This window comes from Ptychodera flava, chromosome 4, assembly GCF_041260155.1.
Source record: "Ptychodera flava strain L36383 chromosome 4, AS_Pfla_20210202, whole genome shotgun sequence".
Classification (NCBI taxonomy): domain Eukaryota; kingdom Metazoa; phylum Hemichordata; class Enteropneusta; family Ptychoderidae; genus Ptychodera; species Ptychodera flava.
The window spans coordinates 7,942,869-7,967,034 of record NC_091931.1 but is presented as its reverse complement, the minus strand read 5'-3'; the positions used below and the strand labels follow the sequence as shown (position 1 = coordinate 7,967,034).

The 24,166-nt window shown below is 36.2% G+C and overlaps 1 protein-coding gene across 6 annotated transcripts in view; it reads left to right on the top strand.

Moving 5' to 3' along the window:
- Positions 1-24,166, top strand: part of LOC139130805 (serine/threonine-protein kinase Nek1-like) — a 37,757-nt gene that overhangs the window by 7,245 nt on the left and 6,346 nt on the right. Inside the window, exons 3-32 of one of the 6 annotated variants that reach the window (XM_070696597.1) lie at positions 3,887-3,947; positions 4,363-4,404; positions 5,962-6,101; positions 7,011-7,078; positions 7,534-7,620; positions 8,020-8,199; positions 8,975-9,050; positions 9,466-9,541; positions 10,117-10,553; positions 11,212-11,405; positions 12,086-12,203; positions 12,603-12,695; positions 13,740-13,835; positions 14,007-14,072; positions 14,469-14,564; positions 14,737-14,798; positions 15,145-15,182; positions 15,551-15,609; positions 15,836-15,879; positions 16,365-16,419; positions 16,888-16,987; positions 17,429-17,608; positions 17,922-18,182; positions 18,862-19,131; positions 20,144-20,512; positions 21,208-21,268; positions 21,600-21,669; positions 22,445-22,692; positions 23,119-23,192; positions 23,764-23,988. In XM_070696597.1, coding sequence (XP_070552698.1) covers positions 3,887-3,947; positions 4,363-4,404; positions 5,962-6,101; positions 7,011-7,078; positions 7,534-7,620; positions 8,020-8,199; positions 8,975-9,050; positions 9,466-9,541; positions 10,117-10,553; positions 11,212-11,405; positions 12,086-12,203; positions 12,603-12,695; positions 13,740-13,835; positions 14,007-14,072; positions 14,469-14,564; positions 14,737-14,798; positions 15,145-15,182; positions 15,551-15,609; positions 15,836-15,879; positions 16,365-16,419; positions 16,888-16,987; positions 17,429-17,608; positions 17,922-18,182; positions 18,862-19,131; positions 20,144-20,512; positions 21,208-21,268; positions 21,600-21,669; positions 22,445-22,692; positions 23,119-23,192; positions 23,764-23,988 — 3,946 coding nt within the window. The remainder of the gene's footprint in view (positions 1-3,886; positions 3,948-4,362; positions 4,405-5,961; positions 6,102-7,010; positions 7,079-7,533; positions 7,621-8,019; positions 8,200-8,974; positions 9,051-9,465; positions 9,542-10,116; positions 10,554-11,211; positions 11,406-12,085; positions 12,204-12,602; positions 12,696-13,739; positions 13,836-14,006; positions 14,073-14,468; positions 14,565-14,736; positions 14,799-15,144; positions 15,183-15,550; positions 15,610-15,835; positions 15,880-16,364; positions 16,420-16,887; positions 16,988-17,428; positions 17,609-17,921; positions 18,183-18,861; positions 19,132-20,143; positions 20,513-21,207; positions 21,269-21,599; positions 21,670-22,444; positions 22,693-23,118; positions 23,193-23,763; positions 23,989-24,166) is intronic. The other 5 variants (XM_070696598.1, XM_070696600.1, XM_070696599.1 and 2 more) reach the window with 5 other exon arrangements.

Here is a 24,166-nt window from a genome sequence, read left to right as displayed (position 1 = left end):
TTGGTGTCTTCCAATTTAAATTGCATTCAGCTTGACTGTCAGTTTTAAAATAAATTTATTAAAAGTCATTGCAAAGGGATATTGTCAACAGTAATTGCAGTAAGCATATCCATTGTCAAATCATCACATTTGTGAATTGCAATTTTGCATGTAGGCTAAACATTAAAGCAACAATTCATTAATATTTATTAATTCGGTCTATTTCAAACTGCTATAACTTACACAAGAAATTATGTGATTCTCAATTATTTTAATGTTTTTGCAGATTCTACCAGTTTAATGATGTAGAAGTAAACATCACCAGACATTTCTTTATGATATCAAAACATCAAGTGAAAATATATCTGTGTTAAAATGTTATCATAATCATTAAAACAATGTATACTCTCAAACAGTGAGTAATTTAAATGAACATATATCATTGTGTCTTGTTTTACAAGAGTTGTGTTTGGCCAAACCCTTTGGTCTCAAGAAAAATACTCATACTCAAAATGCTATTCAGCCTGCTTGATCACAACTATGACATACAAGTAACACCGGGGCCAATTGTATCTACACTGCCAGTGTGCTACTAAATGCTTTCTCCTGCACCATTTTTAGCTCCCATAGCCATATGTATATATGGCAATGGAAGCTATTCTTATAGGCTAGAAAAATGTCTGTATGTATGTATGTCTGTATGTCTGTATGTCTGTATGTCTGTATGTCTGTATGTCTGTCCGTCAACATCAAAAACTCCAAAACCGCTGTACATTTCATCTTGATATTTGGTGTGTACATGGATGATGGGCTGTAGATGAGATTTTGTTCAAATGAAGTTGTCATTGCCAAAAATATGCAAATTAAGTGAAAAAATGTAAAAACAGTCAAAATTGAAAAAACTCAATAACCACTGAGCAGATTACATGTAAAATTAGCATGTAAGTACTTTAGGCTGACATGAAATGATTGTGCACATCTTTGGTCAGTATCTTTGACTTGCTATTTTTCATGAATTTTTTTGTAATTTCTCCCATTTTTGGTCAAAAAATCTTCTTCTCTGAAACCACAAGTCCGATTGATTTGAAACTTGGTATGGAAGTGCATAGGAGTGACCTTACCAAAATTTGGGCAAATCGTGGTGAAATTTGCATATTTTAGTTTACACATCCATAGACTCCCATGTATAAGGCAGATCTCCATAGACTCCCATGTATAAGGCCACAAAAAATAAAAATTTAGTTTCTCATCGTATTCATATTGCAAAAAGGATGCAGTGACACAATTTTTAGTCCCCACGGATGAAGTCCAGTGGGCTTATAGATTGGGTCATGTCCGTCTGTTCGTCCATCCGTGAGTCCATCCGTTCACGCAGATATCTCGGATATTTTGACAAAATGTCATGTGACCTTGATGACCTTTGATCTCAAATATACATATTTATCCATAACTCAGTAATCACAAGTGCTACCACCCTTCATATATGGTATGATGACCTTATGACGCCACATATTGTACCTCATTATTATGCACATATCTAATTTGAGCGAGCCAATAGAGCTAGTATATAGGTATATAGGTATATAGGGATAACTTAGCAAAACAATTTTTTTGACAAAATGTCACGTGACCTCGGTGACCTTTGACCTCAAATATACATATTGGTCCATAACTCAGTAACCACAAGTGCTACAGCCTTCATGTATGGTATGATGGGACACCTTATGACGCCACATATTGTACCTCATTAATTATGCACATATCTAATTTTGAGCGAGCCAATAGAGCTAGAGGTCTGATTTTTGGTATATAGGGATAACTTAGCAATACAATTTTTTTGACAAAATGTCATGTGACCTCGGTGATCTTGACCTCAAATATACATATTTGTCCATAACTCAGTAACCACAAGTGCTACAGCCTTCATGTACAGTATGATGGGACACTTTATGACGCCACATATTGTACCTCATTAATTATGCGCATATCTAATTTTGAGTGAGCCAATAGAGCAAGAGGTCTGATTTAGGGATAACTTAGCAATACAATTTTTTGACTAAATGTCACGTGACCTCGGTGTTGTCGATAACTCAGTAACCACAAGTGCTACAGCCTTCATGTATGGTATGATGGGACACCTTATGACGCCACATATTGTACCTCATTAATTATGCACATATCTAATTTTGAGCGAGCCAATAGAGCTAGAGGTCTGATTTTTGGTATATAGGGATAACTTAGCAATACAATTTTTTGACCAAATGTCATGTGACCTCGGTGACCTTTGACCTCAAATATACATATTTTTCGATAACTCGGTAACCACAAGTGCTACACCCTTCATATTTGGTATGATTGGACCTTTTACCTAAAATATATGTTTATGTCAATAAATAAGTAACCACAAGTGCTATGTCCTTTGTATTTAGTAGGATGGGAGACCTTATGACAACACACGCTTTACCTCATTAATTATGTACACATCTAATTCTGGGTCAGCGAATAGAGCTAGAGATCTGATTTTTGGCATATAGGGATTAATTAGCAATATAATTTTTTTTTCAAAATGTCATGTGACCTCGATGACCTTTGACCTTGATTATACATATATGCATATCTCAGTAACCACAAGTTCTATACCCTCCAATTTGATAGGATATTAGACCGTAAGATGTCACATCTTGCACATCATTTATAATGCGCATATGTATTTCTTGGCTGGCCAATACTGCTAGAGGTCTGATCTTTTTTCCCGATTTAGAACCATAACTTAGACATGCCTCATGTGTTTCAAATTGGGAACAACGACATAGACCTATGTGCCCATAGATCTCAACATATACACTCCAGTGATACTTCTTAATGACCACATTTTCCTGCCCCATCAAGACTAATACTCCTATTACAAGTGGGGACTATGTCATTGTAAATGACTTGTTGAGTTAATGGTTGTATCACAGTATTCGATATATCTAATTCTGTATTTTTTCCATTTTATATTCTGAATAAATACATTAAACATATTTCACTGTCTCCAGTACATTACATTTAAGTATTTTCACTTCATGCACTTCACACATGTTCAAATATCTGACCAGAGAACAAACACTAAATAGTCCAGGATGGGAGCTACAGTGTCATTGACGCTATTTTTATTCTTGTGGCTAAAACATTTTGGTTATGGAAAACTGCATAAATTTGCCGCATGAGAGACCTGTAGCTTATGACAAGCTATCATACTGTGAACACTAAATGAATGCCGCAGAAATGTTCTGTACCTGTTGTAATATACACTTCACTTTGCTACCAGATTTTTAGAATTCAATTGATACCTTATTTTATTTCTGGTGGTAATAGTTTACCATCTGAAATGAAAAAGTATTTCTATCCAGGAAATGTCATAAAAACACAGATTATTCAATACAATAACAAACTGAACAAATATGTCTTTAATGTAAATACTATCAGGAACATCATACAAAACATCTTGATTTGTCAAATTAAGAACTCCTGAATGGCGAAAAAGCTGTAATTGCCACGCTTAATTGAGATCATAAACTGGCTAAAAGTTGCTTAAAGTGGCTACAAGATTTTTGATTTGGCTAATCAGTTGGCTAATCATTTTGGTGACTTAGGGGGAGCCCTGGGGGGTAATTTTATATCTTCAAGGACACTGTTATCTTTGATGACATTATTTTGAAAGTAAAACAGGAGTAAATAGGCAGCTGATAATACCAGCAATTATAGATAACACCATAATAATTGTTGTTGTTATGCTTGATAAGCTCGTATTAAATCTCAGGGTATTCTATGCTTTCATAAATTCATCATCATTTATCAGGTCAGTCCCCTTGAAATGCATCAGCAGTAGTACTGTTACTCACTGTTTGCATTCGTTTCTTTCTAGGTGTCAGTCCTTGCAAAAATGAGACATCCAAATATAGTGTGCTACTTAGAATCCTTTGAAGGTATGTGTACAGAATCAAATAAATCATGTTGATGCAAAGAGTAGTACGTGCTTTTCCAGATGACAGACTTACATATATCTGCCTACATGTGCATTTGATATTGGTTGGCAGTTTTTCTGTTGCTTCCATAATTACCTCGATATATCTTCTCAAAACATATTATATATCTTCAGGTATTTAGGCAATCATATTTTCTCAAGTTGAATCATGTAAAAAGTTTTAGCCAGTTAGGTCAAAGAACAGATTGATAAGATTTCAATGATGTGAAATGACAAATATAGTTAAAATGTATGATTGTATTTGCCTTGTAGTGCTTCACAGTTGCAAGATATTAGGCCATTTTCAGAACATTGTATTTTCAATTGCCTGTCATGGTTTTCTTGTGGTTCATTGTCCTGTGACTCATCTTTTGCAGACAGAGGTAATTTATACATTGTCATGGAATACTGTGATGGAGGTAAGTTATTAAAATTTCTCAAAAGCTCATGACTATAATAATGTAAATTGGCAATTATTAATAATTTGTTTATATCAAACCCTGTTGTGTCTACACTGCACGAACAGATCATATTTCTGCTATGAGTAATACTAGTCTGTTCAGTGCAGACCTGAACATATAGAGGGTCCATGCAACTCTCTTCGTATATTTGACAGTGATATATTTACTTTAGAGGTTACATTGAAGAGACAATTTATAATCAGCTTTCCTTTACTTATTAAATGCATTTGATATCAAACTGAGATGACTGCAAATTGATATGACTTCATAGTGAAGTCTTCATTTCAAACTGTATCAAATTAAAATAAACAGACATGATGAAACAAACACCAGGTTAGTTTAAATCTAACTTGTCAAGGAATCGAGGAGTACAAGTATCTGACAGGGAGTTGCATATTTACTCTTCTGCACATGCATAAGTACTCTCCTGCATGACACATGTTCATATGAAGAATCTTTGTGTTTTCAAGTGTAACCCCAAAATGGTGTGGCACATTATAGTAATTACTGTAGATATACATTGTGGTAAAAGGATACCATAACCAATTTAAAGCAGTAGCACTTGTAGATTCTCTGTGATGTTTAATTGATTTTCAGACTATTTTGTGTGTTACTGACCACTGTCATGTTTTGCAAATTCTTTGATTGCTTAGAGTGACACAAATTTACCATCCCAGTGTTTACACAATAGTACAAAAGCTGTTCTTTGCTAAGGAACAGAGTAATGTTCATTTCAGTTGAAGTGGGGAATAGAAAATGAGTTTTTATAGGCTGACGGATCCTGTTCTCATAATATAGACACATGTAATATAAAGAGATCTAAAATCAAACAGGAAATAAAATAAAAACAATAAACTTTTCTCCTGTAGTACAATTGGTACCAACTACATTAAAATGATGTAGTGTGACTATTTTGTAACAGTAAACATACATCTAATTTTTTGCCTTGCACATGTAAATGTGACCCATGTGTTTAGAACTGTGACCAAATTACTAGTAATAAAGCAAACTGCAAAACTCCCATCACAATAAAATACCAGTATGATAAATGAATGGTCTGCTGTCAGGCAGATTTCTCTACAGTGAAGTAAACTCTCTAGGCAATACTGAAGTGACTCTTAAATTGATTTCATTTAAACTGTATAGAACTTGCCTATTTGCCATTTTTTTGACACTGGAAACTTAAATATTGCTACTGTTTCCTGGCTATCAAATTATTTTAGTCTACTCATGCTGTGAAATATTCTCTGTCCAGGTACATGTACATGTAATAGCATTATCTTCAATATAAATCCAACGAGATAGTTACCTTCGTAAGGTACATGTATTCATCACTCTATTATTTATTAATGACATCATTGTTGATGTCATTTTATCCATTTTACCCTATTTCTTTGCCACAGTTCTCATAATCAAAAATATCTCTTTCATCAGTGTAAACGTTATATCTACAATAAAGATCATTTGAGCTCATCACTGTACTGAATTTTTATTTGTCCTCTTACAACCCATCAGGTGACTTGTATAAAGTGATCAACCGCCAGCGAGGTGTTTTGTTGGATGAAAACAAAATCTTAGATTGGTTTGTACAAATTTGTTTGGCAATCAAACATGTACATGATAGGAAGATTCTCCACAGAGACATCAAATCACAGGCAAGTTTTTAAACTCTTTCCAAGATCAGCTTTGATAAACAGCGTTACCTGCATCCAAATGTTAATTGTTCATAAATCAAGGGCTCACAAGTATTTTGTTTGTAACATAACAACTGACTGTAGGAAGTATTGCAAAGTATCTTTGTATCCTAGTCCAAGGACTTCAGTGTATGTTTATTACTGTTTATTACTGTTTATTACTGTGTATTGAGATCAACATGCTGCATGTAACTGAATGTGAATTACTAGTAGCACATACCACTATCTTGGACGGTAACTTTGCAAATTTGTTCTGTAATATGAGGTTATTACGAAAATACCGCAAAGGATGCACGAGGACATTGGCGCAGCGTATCGCCCGACGCGAAGCGGAGGGCGATGCGAGGCGCCAATGTCCGAGTGCATCCTTTGCGGTATTTTCGTAATAACCTTATTATTATACATCTTACATTCCTGATCGGGGCATCAAAATGTCGGAGTAGTGACCGTTTTCGTGCAACATCAACAATTTTTCTTCCGATTTTATCGCGCCAGTGTGGAACGCTACCTCGGCCCGGACGCGCTTCTGCAAGTTTTGGAGTGTGTGCACTACACACATACGTACGTACAGAGCGCGCGCGAGACTTGTTCTGGCACTCGTCCAAGGGGTCCCTTGAAACCGTTCTACAGTGAACGCGCAGATACAGCCGCAGGGAATGGGGCGCCTTGAAACTGTGCCGTACGGAACGGGCGCGAGTTCCGTACGGCTTTTTTAGCGCACGCTAAATTCTATTGTTCTCGATGGTAGATGTATAATAATTATTGATATCTGTTCTTTAGATACATGTATCTAGTGTTTTATTGAAATGTAAGGGCTAAATTATTGTAAGTTACAAACTCATTTTTACCTTGTTCTTCCTTCCTGTTTAGAATATCTTCCTCACCAGGGCTGGCATGATCAAGCTAGGTGATTTTGGAATTGCCAAAGTACTTAACAGGTCAGTCTGAAATATTTACCATAGCGTACATCATGATGTGAAAGCTATATATCAGTGTAAACAACAAAGTCATTCAGATTTTTCTTAACTATTGATCCTACCCAATACATCAAAACAGTCATAAATCTTATACTGTAGGCAGGGTATTTATGAGAACATCTTGTTTCAAAGTATTGTATCTTTAATCTGAAATGGCCATAAAACAGTCATGCTAATAGTACAGAAGTGCAAATGATGGCTTACTGAGTGATAAGTGTTTCAACATGAATGGCGTTTCGTACTCAAATGTATCTGATGAATCAGCTTTGTAAACACAAGAAATAAGTGCCCTTCAAAGGTCTGGCCAAAAAAGTGCTAGTTTCACTGAATGATCATTTTGCCTTGCAGCCATACATGTAAAGATTATCATTTCCCAATCTTAGTTATGTACTTATTGTAATATCTCTGTCTTACAGTACTGTTGAATTAGCTAGAACCTGTATTGGCACTCCGTACTACTTATCTCCAGAAATCTGTGAAAATAAGCCTTACAACAATAAAAGGTGAGAGACACTTGATTACTCCAAGCATTTCAAGTACTCCATTTACTCTCTGGTACATACATGTACCCTTGTGACATACACTCACATCACAAATTGTATGGAATAATGTCTGCTTGGATTGTAGTTGTAGGCAAGTTGACGCAATTGCAAATTGAAATACTGTACTGAACCAATACTGGAACAGGGAGCAAGAAGACATAGTTGTCAGGTTCTTTAAGATATATGTAATAAAGATGAACTTTACATGGATCCATGTGAAAAACCCAATGAATTTTTTCCAGCAAATACTTTTTTTCTAAGAAAAATGAAATCTTTGACAAGTCTTCCCACTCCACACACTGGCATGTGTCTTGTCAGTGACTTCATAATCTTCTAACGCATTCTTTCTCCGTCTTTCAGTGATATATGGGCCTTAGGCTGTGTCCTGTATGAACTATGTACATTGAAACATGCATTTGAAGCAGGCAACATGAAGAACTTAGTACTGAAAATAATACGAGGTTCCTACCCTCCATTGTCACCAAAGTACAGCTATGAACTACGGAACCTACAGGCGTCCTTGTTGAAAAGGAGTGCAAGGTATAGACATATAGAATATCTAGATTGTTTTCTTTTGGCTTGAGTCAGCAAATGTTGAATACTAATTAAAGGTACAACATGTATATAGTCACCTGTAATCTAAATATGCCCATATATGGTCAAAGGGGCCTTCCTTGGTATTGCAAATGCCCATGTGATGGTGCTGTTTTTAAAAAGCGGCCACCCGCTGAAAATCTGTGATTGGTTAGATTTTCTCTCCATGGTAACTGTGGCAAAATTGGAACAGGTGATGGTATACCTTTAACCCTTTCACCACCATGGTTTGTCCCAAATCCATTGTTTTCTATGGTAAAGTTGGACCTGTACACAGGGAACTGGGGGTGAAAGGGTTAAGTCACTGTATCATGCATGTATACTGTATTCCATTGTTAATAACTGCCAGTTTCGTTCATACATGTAACTTGCAAAAATTTAAATTGTCACCATTGTTATTTTTTTAGCTGCTTTTACAAGACCAGCCCTTACCATGTATTGGTACACTTTGACCATAACACCATGTAATTACCTCTGTCCACCCATATTCCAAAGTGGAAACCAATTTTTCTTTACTGTACCATGTTGTTCTAGATAGTATCTTGAAACAGAGGTGATTTATTCTTTCTCTTATGTCTCAATGGAAAGCTTTCTAATAGCTTTAGTGTGATTTATTTTGCCTTGCTAGACACTTCAAAATGATTACAGTGAGTTCTCATCGGCTATTTGCATGCACATGTCCAACGGTTGCTCTATGAATACTTCTGTTTATCATTCACAGGGACCGGCCATCTGTAAATACAGTTTTAAAGAAACCATTTTTGCAAAAGAGAATTGAGCAATTTTTATCAGGAACGGTGAGTTACTTAACCTTTTGAATGCTGTAATTTTTCCCGCCAAAAATTTTGGTGCAACATATAACCAATTTTATTAATTTTTATGTCATTTTTTCATAATTTTGGACCAAATGAACATCACTTTCCATAGGCTACAGATTTTTATCAAAATTTTAGCAAAAATTAGGAAAATATTGACTGGTGTACATATGATAAAGGCGACAAAATTCGACTATGGCGCTCAAAGGGTTATTGTTTGTCTTTTATATACCTTTTGTGAGAATTATTTATTTATACTGGATTTTCATTGTGAGCTACATGTATTTCATTATTGACACTTTTCATCCATTTTGGTGATCCCTTGTAGAATATTAAAAAATTTTCTTTCCAACAAGCATAATGCTGAAAATGATGAATTTGCTCTTTCCTTCCGTAGAAAATGGCCGATGAGTTCAGCCATACAGTTTTACATAGAAACCGTCCAGCCTTAGCAGCAAGGCCACCAGTACAAGGTAAAGTGAAACATTAATGATACTGTATGTGGGCAAGTTTCAGGCAGTGTGTGTAGTGGAATGTCAGGGTGTTACTGCAAAGTTCCATCTCAAGGTTCTCGTGACAACAGAAAATGCTAGCCACAAGATGGACTGCTCAGTGGATTAATTTCTGTATACACTGGTCTATTATACACTTTTTTGCTTCTATTGAGAGAACCTATCTCATAAAGAAGTGAGAATTGCTCATGTTTTCAGTCCTTTGTTCAGCTCAGTTGAATATTGACATCCGCTTCAAATTCACACTTTCACTGCTTTATAGATAACAAACAATTTCAAAGGTGTTACATTTGCAAAGTCGAGATACATGTAAAGTACATGGATATCTCATGTGTTAAAATGACATCAAATGACATGTACCTATTTATTGGAATTAAAGCTATAATAAGATCACACATATGAATCTTATTACACCATTCCAAACAGTAAATTTTGACACTTTTTGCCATGCAAACAGGTATTTTGTAAACCTCAAATTAGTATGTTTGACATAACATCAAGAGATTGTCTGTTTGCTTTCCGTCTTTGAACCACAGCTGCAGCAAGGAAACCACCATCTGCTGCCAATCCAGCTAGGATAAGTGATCCAGCAGCAAAATATGGAGTGTCCGTTGCCAAGAAAAAACCTCCTTCCAATCGGGGGCAAGCCAAGCGATCTGGAGAAAAGCCCCCAAAGGCTGTGCCAAGTGACAATAAAGAACTTGAGAGAAAGAAAAAAGAACTGGTGGAAAAGGAAAATCTGAGGAGAGAGAAAGAGAGACAGATCCGGATTGGACACCAACAACTGATGGAAAAACAGAGGATGGCTAGGATGAAGAAGGCAAGGCAAGAAGGATGGAGAAATCTTCTTGATTCTGGAAGTTCCGGTAGTTCAGCTGGAGGTGGTGGAGGAGGGGGATCAGCTAATAGTGATAATAATAAACCTTTTGAAATCCCCAAGAGAGACCCGGTTCCTCATCCAAATATCCCCAAGGTATAGATCAATATTTTATTACATTAAACTGCATTGATAGTGCCACTTATAAACATTAACAGTACCATTTTTATGGTGATAAACTAAGATGGTTCATGAATAAGAAACCATGATATCACTTTTAATAATATATGTGATAGATTTAATGATAGCTAACACTGTTTTATATTGAACTGCTAATAAATTAAACCTACTCATTGAAATTAAGGGTTTTGTGAAGTTACAGAAAGTCATTGAAGCACGTTTCTGTATGGAAATATCTTACTTTGCCATAATAAATACTAGTATGATGTGACTCCAATACTGGTAAATTTACCAAAAAGTGTTTAACTGTGCCCCTAGAGTATACAACACAAGATTGTATTGGCAAGCATAATTTGCATTTTGTGCAATCAAATTGCAGGTTTCTAAGTTTCAGCATGGAAATATTTAGGAATTTTATGGTACATCACATCAAATCATGACAGATAAACATAGATGATGCTAGTTGTTAAAGCTTTGTCAAGCATATTCTTTACGTTACATTTCCTATGTCCATCTTTATCTCCATACGCAAATAAAATGTAACATTTCACAGCTTGAATTACCATTCCATCTAAAGCATGCATGTAAACTATCACCCTTTGTATCATTTCATTTGCTGTAACATGATCACCAGGACAAGAGATATCCAGAGAGAGGTCAGTATGATCATTATCACCGTTACTTGGATGACTTGCAGAAAGGTAAAGCACTGCGTGCTGATGACCCAGTACAAGCATGGCCTGACAGAGACGCCGTACAGAGACAGATACAGAAACGACCTGTATCTGCCAGTGCTGCTAACGCTGCCAAGAGAGCTGAAGCTAACAGGTATTGGATAATATTGCACAATTTCAGCCATCTTTTTATCCATTATCTTCCTTCAGATTAAGAAAAAAGATTAATGAAGCATTGAATGATGAACGCAAACTAGAATGTAGACATCGCACTTCAATAGTTTAAGAAGTGTAGCAGCAGCTGTAATCATAGTAGATACGGTTGTTGAAATCCTAGGATAGCCATGGTGTTGTGTCCTCTTGCAAAACTCTTTACTCATTGTGTGTCTCTGTTTAAGGCAATACTTGAGTACCTGGTTTTCTTACTGAGTGATGGACAGTGTTTTTCTTCATTTGTGATCGTGGCAAGTCAATGCATTTGAAAACAAAAACAGTTGCATACAATTCAAGGTCATCTCTTTTGTCGTTTACATGTGATGATGACACTGTACAAGTCTACACAGCTTAGAATGAGCTATCAGTGTTTAAGAGAGATTTTATGTTTAGTCAATTGTAAATCTTTTGCTTTACCAAAAAGATGAAAACAATTGCTGGACAGTTTTGTTGTCCCTAAATTATTTATTTATCAAAGTTGTTAACATACCCTGGCATCATGCCTGTAATATAAAATGTCAGTGTTTGTGAACATGGACATGGAGGTGTTTCACAACAATAGGAGACTAGATACAGCTTTACAGCTGCTCAATTTAAACAACACTGTGTATCTATTTGCAGTGTAATGGGTGCCCAGGCAGCAGAGAGGGCAAGACTTGTAGAAGACTTCCTTATAAGAAAGAGGCAAGCTGCTGAAAACAAAGCTAGAGTAGGTGCACAGATGGGATGGTTGGCACCGGTAAGTCTGTTTCCTTCATTCCACCATCATTATTATTGAAATACAACGCACTAGCCAGTATATCAGACAGTCCATTTCATCCACTTTAGCCAAAATTTGTCTGAAAAATTAGAATCATTTAAACATTATTGGCAACATATCTGCCATGTCAGCATCTGCAAAAGCTATTGAACGTTGTGTGGACCATATAAATGTCAAAAGAAATAACTGTTGAATCAGATGCATTTTGTTGTTAATTTCTCAGTAATGAGGATGTCACTTAAATTTTAGACTTACCAACTCATTCATAGTCAATCTCAAGATTTAGGTTCAAGCTCATGAGAAAATATCATATAATACAGTGAGACTATCAGGGATCTGTCTAAAATATGAAAATATGTATTCTTTTGTAATTTGCAGACTCCCATCTCAGAGCAACCACCAGCCAAGAAAGCCAACCGTAATAATGATGACCATAGTAATGATATGAAAGGTAGAGATGAAGCAGAGAGGGTGAGTTTATTATCTCTATCAGACTGACTGTGACAACTGATACTACAGAAATTATAGTGATTCACCATTTAGACAGGACATTTTAAAGTTTACTTGAAATTACTGAAGACTTGGCTGACACTTGAAGCCACAATGAAAACATCCTTCACAGAAGGGCTCACATACATGTACACAGTATATCAATTGTGGTTCTACTCTGGAATAAAAAGGACGCGATGCGTCTACAGACTCAGTACGCCCAAGACATCACGTGATCGTGGTACGAACAAACCCACATGTGCACTATACGCGTTTGGAAATACACGTTTGTCTATGTGCGTTTACACACGTGGGTTTGTTTGTACCGCGGTCCATTCGAATTCCGGGTTTGACCTATTGTGGTTCATGTGTACGGTATGTTTGATTATACATTGTACTCTTGATCTGATACCTTTATTCTGATCTTTGAATGTGAATATACCATTGATATATGATGTAAAATGTGGCAACTGCTAATCTTGGATAAACTGGAAGTGTCTGACAATTACTGCAATTTCAAGTAAACTTTGAGCAATTTCATTTTCATTTTAAAATGTCCCAGTCATCTTAATGGTGAATTGCAATAATATCTGTAGAATGTCACTTCAGAAGACTCAACCCTTGGGTAAGGTTGCAAACTGTGTGAAGCTGACAGTGTTCTCTCACAGCTCTCAGATTTTCTCTGTCTTAGCTCTTTACAGATAACAAAGGTACAGAGTGTCTGATGTCAAGTTTGAATAATACAATTTCCACATACTGTCTGTGTAACGTGTGCATGTACATGTATACAAATCACTCAATTTGAGTTTTTTTCGTAAAAATTGATAAATTTGAGTTAGTCTTGCATAAATTATTCAATTAGAATTTGTTTTGTACAAATCGCTCAATTGGAGTTTTTCTTGCATAAATCATACAATTAGAGTTGTAGGTGATTGCTAAGAAAGCAGAGATATCTTCACATAAAAAGTACGTATATGTGTAGTAAATGTTACAGTGAATGTTTGTTTTGTCCTTGTTCCTTATCAGGAATATCTGTCCAGACTGCGTCAAATAAGACTGCAGAATTTCAATGAAAGAAGACAAATTGAGAAGCAGAAAGCACGAGAAGGGATGGCTGTCAGAGTAAGTCATGAATACAGTTTGTAGACACAGTATTACAGTGTCTCTTTCTAGCAGTTATTTAGCAAGTTATCTTTTGTCACTACGCAACTCTCTTCATGTATGCTATTGTAGACAGTGGCATTTTTTCTTTCATGGACAATTTAACATACCTGTATCATCATTCTTTTACAGAGGAGCATTGAAGGAGATCCCAAGTACAATGCTGATGTAAGGAAACAGAAAATTGAAGCCCTCAGAGTGAGTATTGCACCATGTATTATGCATAATGAACACTGCTGACTGGTCCTCCCTTTTTCTTCACATGGAGATGATATCTGATGTCCTGATGTCAGAAATAATCAATCATTATCTCGTACTCTTAATTTCACTGAGCTTAAATACATCAAACATTGATTATACTGAATCTAAAATTGGTTTTCAAGCAAAAATGTCCTGTTTTAATCGATTCTGAAATTTCCATAAGTTTGATAAATGTCCAGAAATTTTAAAATAGAAATGGTCAGTTATGAAATATATATAGCAGAATATTTAAAACAAGTGATACTTACAAAAAACACATATGAGACCAATAAACTTTCACAAATACATGTAATACATGACAGATTCATTACAATTTTCTGTTTGATAATACAGCAACAAGCTGATGAAAGGGCAGCTAAACTCAAGGATGAATTGGAAAGAAAGAGAAGAGAGGCATATGAAAAGGAGAAGAAAGCATGGGAAGAACATGTAAGTCAGTTCATTTGTTTTGTGAATGTTTGCACTCCTTTGATTCAGTCAGGACATAGTGAACTTACTGGATCACTAGAAGTACATGTACATGGATGTCAATACCAACACTGTTCTGTTTGTGTTATGGTTTTGAGAATTTACCCTACATCTCCATGCTGTTTATTTTCAGCTTGCCAAGAAGGGAGTCAAGGCACCTCCACCAAAAGCTGAAAAGCCAAAACCTGCTAGAAAGTGAGTTTATCTTCTTCATATATTCTCTCATCTGTAAATTGCTAACACTTATTTGTCCTACCCACATTTATAGCTGTATCCACCAAAATGTCAAAGGAAGTTGATAGTTTCAAGTACCAGTAGATACAGATGACATATTTTCAAAGCTTACAATCTGAAAACTCAGCTGATTGCAGCTGTCACAATCAAGTGCTTTCTTGGCTGATGTGTAGTGATTTGTCATTTTTTGTTCATGTCCATAACATGTATACACTTTGTACTGTGTAGTTAGTAAAATTTATGTCTGTAAACTACATATACATTCATTTTCATTCCGTTTATTCATTTTCATTCCATTTTGCCATAGACCAATACCAGTCGCACCTAAAGGACCTGCAGTACCAGGTAACGTCCATTAATTGATACAGTCTATTGACAGCATTTCTGTCTTTAGTAATCACTTTGCAATTCAAAGTGGAGTTTACTACTGCATTTAGTAGTGTTTCTCAATGGTATCTTTATCGGTATAGACAGAAAGTTTGTCGAAGATGAATAACCACAGATAAAGATGTTACTGATGATGAAATAGCACATGTGGCTGAAGTTAAAAAATGTCTTAACTTGTGTAAATTTCAGAGCAGCAGGACCAATCCAACTGTTAAGTATTGTCACATATTCGCTGGCATATCTTCTGTGGATGACATTATTGAAAATCACTAAAACAACCTAAATGTCATTGCTTCATTTTCCTTTTTACTGATTGTTTTTGACAGTTGTTGGTTTGACTGCTGCTTTCAAACAAGCTGGTATTGAACCAGAGACAGCTATTGAAGTAAGTATTGAACCTTCTCAATGCCATATCACTATGTCTGCTACACAATGTATGTCACTTCAACTGTAGCTGTACTTGTTAGATGTAGACTGCTCGCTTCATCCTTGTAGAACTTACATGGATTTAGAGAATAAAAAGAGTCCTCTTCCATACAAATTTTACTTGTTAGCAGTGTCTGTCCTTTGTTAATCTAGTTGTATTTTTGTTGACTCTCTCTTTGTTTCAGCAGACTGAACCACCAAAAGAAGAACCAAAGCAAGCAGAACCAAAGTAAGTAAACCTTTAACCTCCTATTGCAAATTTTTCACACTTTTCCGGAGGAAGAATTGGTCAAACCATTTGTATGTACTAAAGGAAATTTGTAAAGTTTGGTCTGATGTTAGTAGGTTTATGCAGATGATTCAGTGTTCCACAGCCTTGAAAATCAGAGGCACAACCACATATCAATGCATAATTTACATATTCCTTTGTTGTGAAATATATTCTTTTGTTCAGTTATTAACATATAAATGGGTTGCTCAAAAAAAACCCAAAACAGAATGGCCCACCCCTCAAAATTCCCTCATGGAGAAACCAGTGATTATCCAAAAATGAGCTTGCAGGACTATTCCCTGCCACTGAATCCATGTACTATATCCATAATCACTGTCACAGTAATGATAGCCATTTGGCTGATAGTGTGGCAGCTGTGTTAGGAATGTGTAATACAAATGGGTAATCCATGGCATTCAGGGGATTATCTCTTTCACTTGCAGATCAGTGCTTCAGCAACAGAAAGATGAAATACTGAAGAGACTTAATGAGCAAAAGGTAATGTATAGCTCTTGTAGTTACTGGTACTTGTATAGATGGTGAAAGAGTCTTAGCAGTAAAACAAAACACACTGGTCTTGTTTCTGTGAATGTAGTCAGTGCCAAGTAATGTCCAATGTACACAGATACACTGTTGGTCATTTGGAATGTGTGATGTGATTGGTTGGTTGTAAAAGAGCTGTTTTGTGATAGGATGTGAGAGATGCAATGTTTATTTTCCAGTTAACTTCTCATACATTTTTGTTTGAAATAAGGAAGTCATTGTTATTTATGGAGGATCAAAAATAATAAAAGAATTGTAGTGAATTTGACAATTATTTCAGAAATATCTCAATATATCACATGAACATTAGTTTGTATGGTATGTGTCTACACCTGTGTATGAAGTTGAACCATTATATCAAGTGTAAAGTTGAAATGTTCAAAGTCAACAAAGTTTTGATTTTTGTGGGGTTCATAATTTCAGCATGCACCAGATCGTAAGAAGTGGGGTGAGGGTGATGCAGCCAAGGGACAACTGCCATTTGCTAACTTGCCATTGGAAGAAACCTCTTCTGTTATGGAAGGTACATGTACATACCTTGTTTGTTTAAATGCTATGTCTGTGTATGGTTTGTGTATGTTCACATTTCTATGTGCAGTATAATCAATCATGTTCAGATTTCCATGTAAGTCCACTTACATGTATATTACATGTATTACAGATAAGTCTTGGAATTTTCAGATTTGTAGTTGTATGTGTTGTTTTACTTGTTTCAGTGCTGTTGTAGATTAACGTGACTTACACTTTCTAAGAAAATCAAAGAATTGATTTATTACAAATTTTGAATTAAGCTTCTCAAGATCAGAAAATTGATGAGAAATTGTAATTCAGCAATATGATAATGAGAAAGTAATTTGTGCAAATGACATTTTACCTCGCACTTTAATGCAAAAATATTGAATGTAATTTGTACATCATAATCTTGATATTCAAAATGTCTTTAATTATCAATTATCTTGTACAGCCACTGGTGCTGGAGATGTTGTTATCAAGAACCCTGGTATCAAACCCAGCGCGGCCGCTGGTGGTGATAATGTAGGCGTTGCTCCCAGGAAAGGCTGGGGTGGACCAAGTTCAACTGTCATGAATGCACTACAGAAAGCTGCAATTGCAGAAACTATTACCATATCTAAAGATGAGACAGGTATATTTATAATTTAAGTATCTTCATAAACTTTGTAGTCATAAAGTAAACATCATAAGTGTCATAGAATGATCAGCATATACATGTACTGCACTTTTTATTTCACAATTAATGAAATCTGAATGAAATACAAGGAATCTGTGTGTTTCAGTTTCAAGTTTGTCAATATGAAATTTCAGTTTCAAGTTTATGAATATGAAATTAAGTGAATTTGACCAACAAGACAAAGTTAAATATAGTCAATATGAAAACTGTGAAAATAACAAAATTCGGTAATAATCATGAACGTACCAATGATTTTTGGTTGACATAGATGCTGCCAAATCAAAGGCTACTGAAGGAGTGGCAGCTGCTAGTGTCCCAACTGTGAAGACGCCATCTCCAACAGGAGCCATTGGTGAGACTATAACAATAGACAAATCACCCAGACCTGCACCCACTGCAGCTGTTGGTGAAACCATAACGATAGACAAGACACCAAAGCCAGGTGCAGCTACACCCATCAGTGAAACTATCACTTTGGATGATAAACCTAAACCAGAGATTGCCAAGAGACCACCCACAATAACAGAAGGTGAGTTGTTGTATGGCTATCATTTTAACAACGGACAGGAATCTTCTGGTCACTTGATTCATTGTACAGTATGTAGGTGTAAATGCACAATATACATGCAGCAATGATGTTGAGACTAGGATATTTGATTCACATCTGTTGGTACCAGGATCACAGTGGTGATCCTCAGTATGTAGTTCGTGCATTTATTCTCGGATATATAACCTGTTTTAATGCAGTCACTCTGCTGTAGAACATGAAAGTAGTGTTCTTGTTGGTCAATTTTCTAACTGCAAAATCTGGTAAATATACTCAGGCTCTGATGAAAATACTTCTTACACAGCATAGAGGAGTTCCATTGCTTTGGAAGATAAGTTATGATAGACAAAACATTCCCAGAAAGAGTAGTGCAGAATGTTCAGAATTTCAAGTGCACAATTGGCAATATCTCACAGCACAGTAATATGTTCAACTTTGCTGTCATCAAGCACTGTAGCCATAGGAAGAGACATGTTACAGGAGGTATTTGTAAAACTGTACAAAAGACAAAGCACTGTTGTGCTATTGCTATTTTTACTCTGTATAGATTTGGAAATTATGATTCTCTCACTGGTCTCTTGTGATGTGCTGTGTAGTGTTAAATGTTTTGAAAGTTCTTTCACATGAATTATGATTATTGTGTGATGTATGTACAATGTAGATGAGGCTGGTGAAGTAGAAGAAACTGTGGAAATCCCAGAAGGTGACAAAGCCAAGAAGGATGGTGTGCCATCCTCTGTCAAAGATGCCTGGGGCAAGTCAGGAAAGAAAGACGATGACAAAAAGCCAGGGAAAGATGACGGTGGTTCACAAGCAAAGAAACCAGAAGATAGCTCATCAGATGCAGGGAAAGAGAAAAAACCAGTGAAGGATGATAAGCAAAATGTGACATCAAAAGAGGAGAAGAATAAAGATGATGAGAAGGATCTTTGTAAGTGTGGTGGACTGTGTGTCTTACAGTTTGGAACCCATGATGGATTAACACTGTGTGACATAAAGTGTATTTCTGTGATTTGATGTATTGATTTTGTGAGATTAACTCCCTGGAAATTGGGTCCGTGGTTTTTCAAATGTCCCCTATTGAGATGAAAGTGTGACATGAAAATACCACTTTCCACTACCAAGATGGTTATTGCATTTCTCACTGGTATCAGTAGGATCCTTGCAACACCGGTCAGTGGTTCCACATACCCCATTTAATAATGAATCATAGTGCACATAAAGTTTATTCCTAGAAGTACTACAGTGTCTGTAGTATGACTAACCATAGACCGCAGTGTCTATGGGCTAGCTCAGCTGTGCTTTTGGTCTCTCTACATGCTTTACATTCTGGGCATCTCTGTGCAATGCATTCTTACATGTTGTAGAAGTTAGAAAGAACAAATCTTTTGCATGCCTTTGATCTGTAAACATAGTATCGGTGTGGTATCTCGTGCACTAACATCACTTTTCTCTAGTTTTGGTACAACGTACGTATTCTTATAAAGGATTTCTGGTAACATTTGTGTTTAATTTTATTTTCATGTGATGAAGTGAATGTTCTAATAATATTTTTTTCAGTGTTTCTCATTTCCGACCAATTCTTTCACCATCAGGACAAACATGTATTGTCTGCCATTATCAGACTTGTTTATGTTATGTTTACTAATACGGTACTCCAGGCATTTGCTGGGTACTCACATGTATATACTAGCTCATCTTGAGCCAAAATAGATAAATATATTTCAGAACTCACTATTCTGAGATGAAGAAAAACCGCCAGAGAGGGTAGGAAAAGGATAATGTGACAATCAATGTAACAGTATGATGGTGAAGGAATGGAGTGTCTTCTTCTCATGAACTCTAACACCTCTGTCTTTACTATCTTGGTAATGCAGTTTGTGGTAGATCTGTAATCATTTCATTCATACTCCTTTGCATGCTTGTAACTTTCCTTTTCTTAGGTGAGGAGGAGCTTTCGGTGGAAGCGGCCCCTGCACCAGTGCAAACCTCCGGTCCACTAGGGAACCACCCTGAAAAAGACTCCCCAGAAACAGAGCCCGATGTAGAAAGTAGTCCTGTCAAAGGTTCCCCTAAGACACCACCAAATACCCCTGATCAGGGCAGCTCAGATGAAGGATCCCCTAAGCTGACAGTGAAAAAACTCAGCCCAGATAGCCTTGCCAAAAGTGCAAGTGCAATAGGTGCCGCAGTGGGAGGTGAAAATGGAACGGCTGAAGTCAGTAGCCCTGCCAGTGTTTCACCAACTCACGGCATAGATAGGGAAGATAGTGTAGAACAGGACAAACAACAACTTGAAGAAGAATACAAAGGCATGTTTTGTCTCTTAGCTGTATATTAATACAATCCCTTCCCCCTTTTGATCTGTTGTGGATTATTCTGCTTGTAACACAGCAGTTTTCATAGAATGGTATAAATATATTGTGAGATGACTAAGGAGTGTGAATGTTCTACAGAGATATACTGTATGCACTGTCAGTCACAATGTTCTGGTCTTAGTGAGGATGGTCTCTTCACCGTTTATGGTATTCTACAGTACATGTATTAGAAAAGCTTCATACAATTTAAACACTATAAATGCACAAATTATTCAATAGCCAAGTTTGTAAGACTGTACCAATGAACTTTATGTCTATTTAGTTTGTCTTTTTCATAAAACCCCATGATAAAAACATTTCCTTGCCTTTATGTACTTGTCCATTTTAAATGTACCATGTAATTTCCACCCGGCAACTCATCTAGAATATGCAATTTATAAAATGTGTTTTTATGCAGTAAATAGAAACAGTCAGACTTTTCTGTAAATATTAGATAACCATTACCTGATGTGTAAACCCTTTATGAACTGACCAGTGACGTATTGTGTGTATATTGTATGTTATATTTTAATCATTGTTCAAACTGAACAATGCTTTGATGAGTACAAAAGAGAAAGGTCTTTTGGATGTTTTTATCTTGAAAATGCTTCCGCTACAATTGACAATTTTATTCATCATCTTTCTAATAGCTCTGATGAATCAAGTTGAACTTGACAGTGAGGAAGATGACGAAAAAGATGAACCCAGCTTGTAAGTCAGTTTTCAGATATCAGTTCTGAAATTTACAATCATAGGCAGAGACTTCACCCAAATTGTCAGGATGGATTTCGATACATTCCTCATGTGCCACATAAAAGATCCTGCACAAATGCTTCATCAGAACAGTCTCATGAAGCTGTAACAATGAGGAATATTTCATTCAGAACTATTGTATGAATTGCATGTACCCTAATGATAAGTTTGTCAGATAACACCCAAGAAAAGTACATCTCATCTTAGACTGCATCCATCACTTGATTATCACAAAGTCTCCATGTGATGAGATCTAATGACATGTATACATGTTTTTCCAATGTTGTAGTTACAAAGAAGCACAGAACAGTGGTGTAGTGAAAGGACTGCAGACAGGTTTCTTTGATGCTGATGTCAGGGTAACGTAACAATTTTGAAATTATCAATATCCTACTGCAACATGCTTTTCTGTGTAACGGCGGCACATTTACACATGTATGCATTGTAGTACGCAAACTTTACTCCTACTCGTCTGTATACTGATACATCATTCAGATGTACCGATATGAATAACTGCACATGTCCAATCAAATGCATTCAATTTTCAAATCCCGAATGTTGTTTGTGAGTCTCCTGAACTCATATTACATGTAACTAAACATGGAAACAATATATTACAGCATGCAATAACTTACAGTTATTAAGAGGGTTAGTGCAAGATTTGTAAGATGTTATATCCTGTATAGTGTGATGTAAATGATCAGATATCTATTCTGTTCTATATCAGATCAGTGCATGCTTTCAGGAAAGCAAAATCCTTTTCTATAATTTTCAAAAATCTTTCTTTTCAAAAATCTTTCACAGAGTTGAACAACGTTTTGTCAGTGTTGAGAATGCTTCCTGTGATTTGCAATACTTTCATTGACAGATGTAACACCTATGGAAAATATTCTCATGCAAGTTTATTTAGTAGTTCCTCAATTCATTAATGGACTACCGGTAGTATATTTTGTGAGCGTGCACATGAGCAAATGTTTTAGTAACTAAAACAGCAGCAATATTTGTTTCAAAATATTCAGTTTTGTGTGAACACTGATTGTTTTTTCTGTAAAAGAGTCTGTGAGTCACTCAGTCAAATTCACCAGATTTGTAATTCAGCCTTCTATCTTGTTTTGATTGGATTTCCTCGTACAGTTGTTAAGGACGTGTTCTGAGCCTGATCTCAGTAAACTCTTCAAAACCAACATGGCCTTGAACCCATTCTTTGAGGTTGAAAGGATGTCGCTAGACGTGAACTTGGAAGACATTGAAGATGGGGAGGATGAGTTGGACCGCAAACAAGACGGAGAAGAGGGAGACGCATCGGGTAACCAGGAAGAAGATGATGAGAATGGAGATGAAAGCGATGATGATGATGATGCTGATGATGAAGATGATGAGGAGTAAGTGTCTGTCTCCTAGACAACCCTACTTGTAGATTCATGAAATGCACTTGTTGAAAGTTCATTTCTGGAGTTACTTTTGTAGCTTCATGTGATATCAAAATGAGTAGCTATAACTTAACAAGTATAGAATGACAAATGATAGACTTGAGTAATGGACTATTGATGTGATGATAAATTATCTTGGTAAGGTAGTTTTATCATCGGGACCTTTTATGCTTATTGTGTCTCCAGTGTCATGAATATTATAAAAGCTCAAAAGACTTTCATCACAAATATCATTGCAATCCAATTGAGTGGTTATTTCAATGCTCAGATAATTTGCTGCGTCCATATTTCCTGTACATACTGGTATACCAGAAACAAGTGTATGAACACAATCAAATGTGCTGTGTTTGATAAGAGGTCTTTTGTGAATGTTTGCAGAGATGATGGTGTTGATGATGATGAAGATGACATGGCAAGTATCAGACAGTCATACAGGGATATTCTGGATGATGGTGAGTTGAAGTGTTTTGTGAATTGATGTTGCTGTGCAGTGTCCATTGCATGCAATAACTCCTTGTTTTGGTGATTTCTCAATCATGTATGGAGAATATATTTGTTCACTTGTTTTCCTTATTAAAAGTTGTCTTGTATGTCCTGCCAATTGTACTGATAGAAATACCGGTATTGAAATCTCTGTGACAGCCATCCAACTTTTGAGATGTACAGAGGTTCTATTTCTGTTCTGTGTGTTCATTTCATTGCATGTTTGCCAGTCTCTGGGCATGGCATGGTGTTCCTGTTACTTTTCACAACAACAGTGTTACGCAGGGTTAAGTGGACAGCATGTATGTTAAAAGTTTTCATATGCTAGTTTATTTGTGAGCAATTTAGTTATGAAATGACAAAATTATGATGACGGAATAGCTGGTTCATCAGTGCAATTATCATTTATGTTAGCATATCCATTTCAAAAATCACATACCAGGGGGTATGCTGGATTATAAAACTTTGAAGGAGCGGTGATTACTCACGTGAACTACACTCTCAGAGTAATTCATGTTTCTCACAATTGCCAACCACTAGATGATGATGAGGTAGCGTCCCCTGGATCACGGACTGTAGTACCAAGGTCTGACAGCAGCACATCACAGGATGACAGAACACCAACAAGTCCTGAAAGTCCCAGAGAAAGCAATGGTATACCGGGCAGAAAGAAATCCAGTACTGGTGACAGTGACAATTTGACAGAGGAAGACGGTGCTGTCGGAGCTGACCCTGAAGTCCTAGCAAACTGGGATTCTGGCTCAGGTATTACTGAGTGTCTACATATACTGAAATGTTACCTTGAGCAAATCATTATTGGCATTTTATTACAGCACTTCTCTAATTCTTGTACTTGACTTTAAAAAAATGAACTTCACTCAAAACATCAGTCATTATTTCAATTACAGGATTTTTCAGTCTGCTCGTTCATTCAACAGATTCG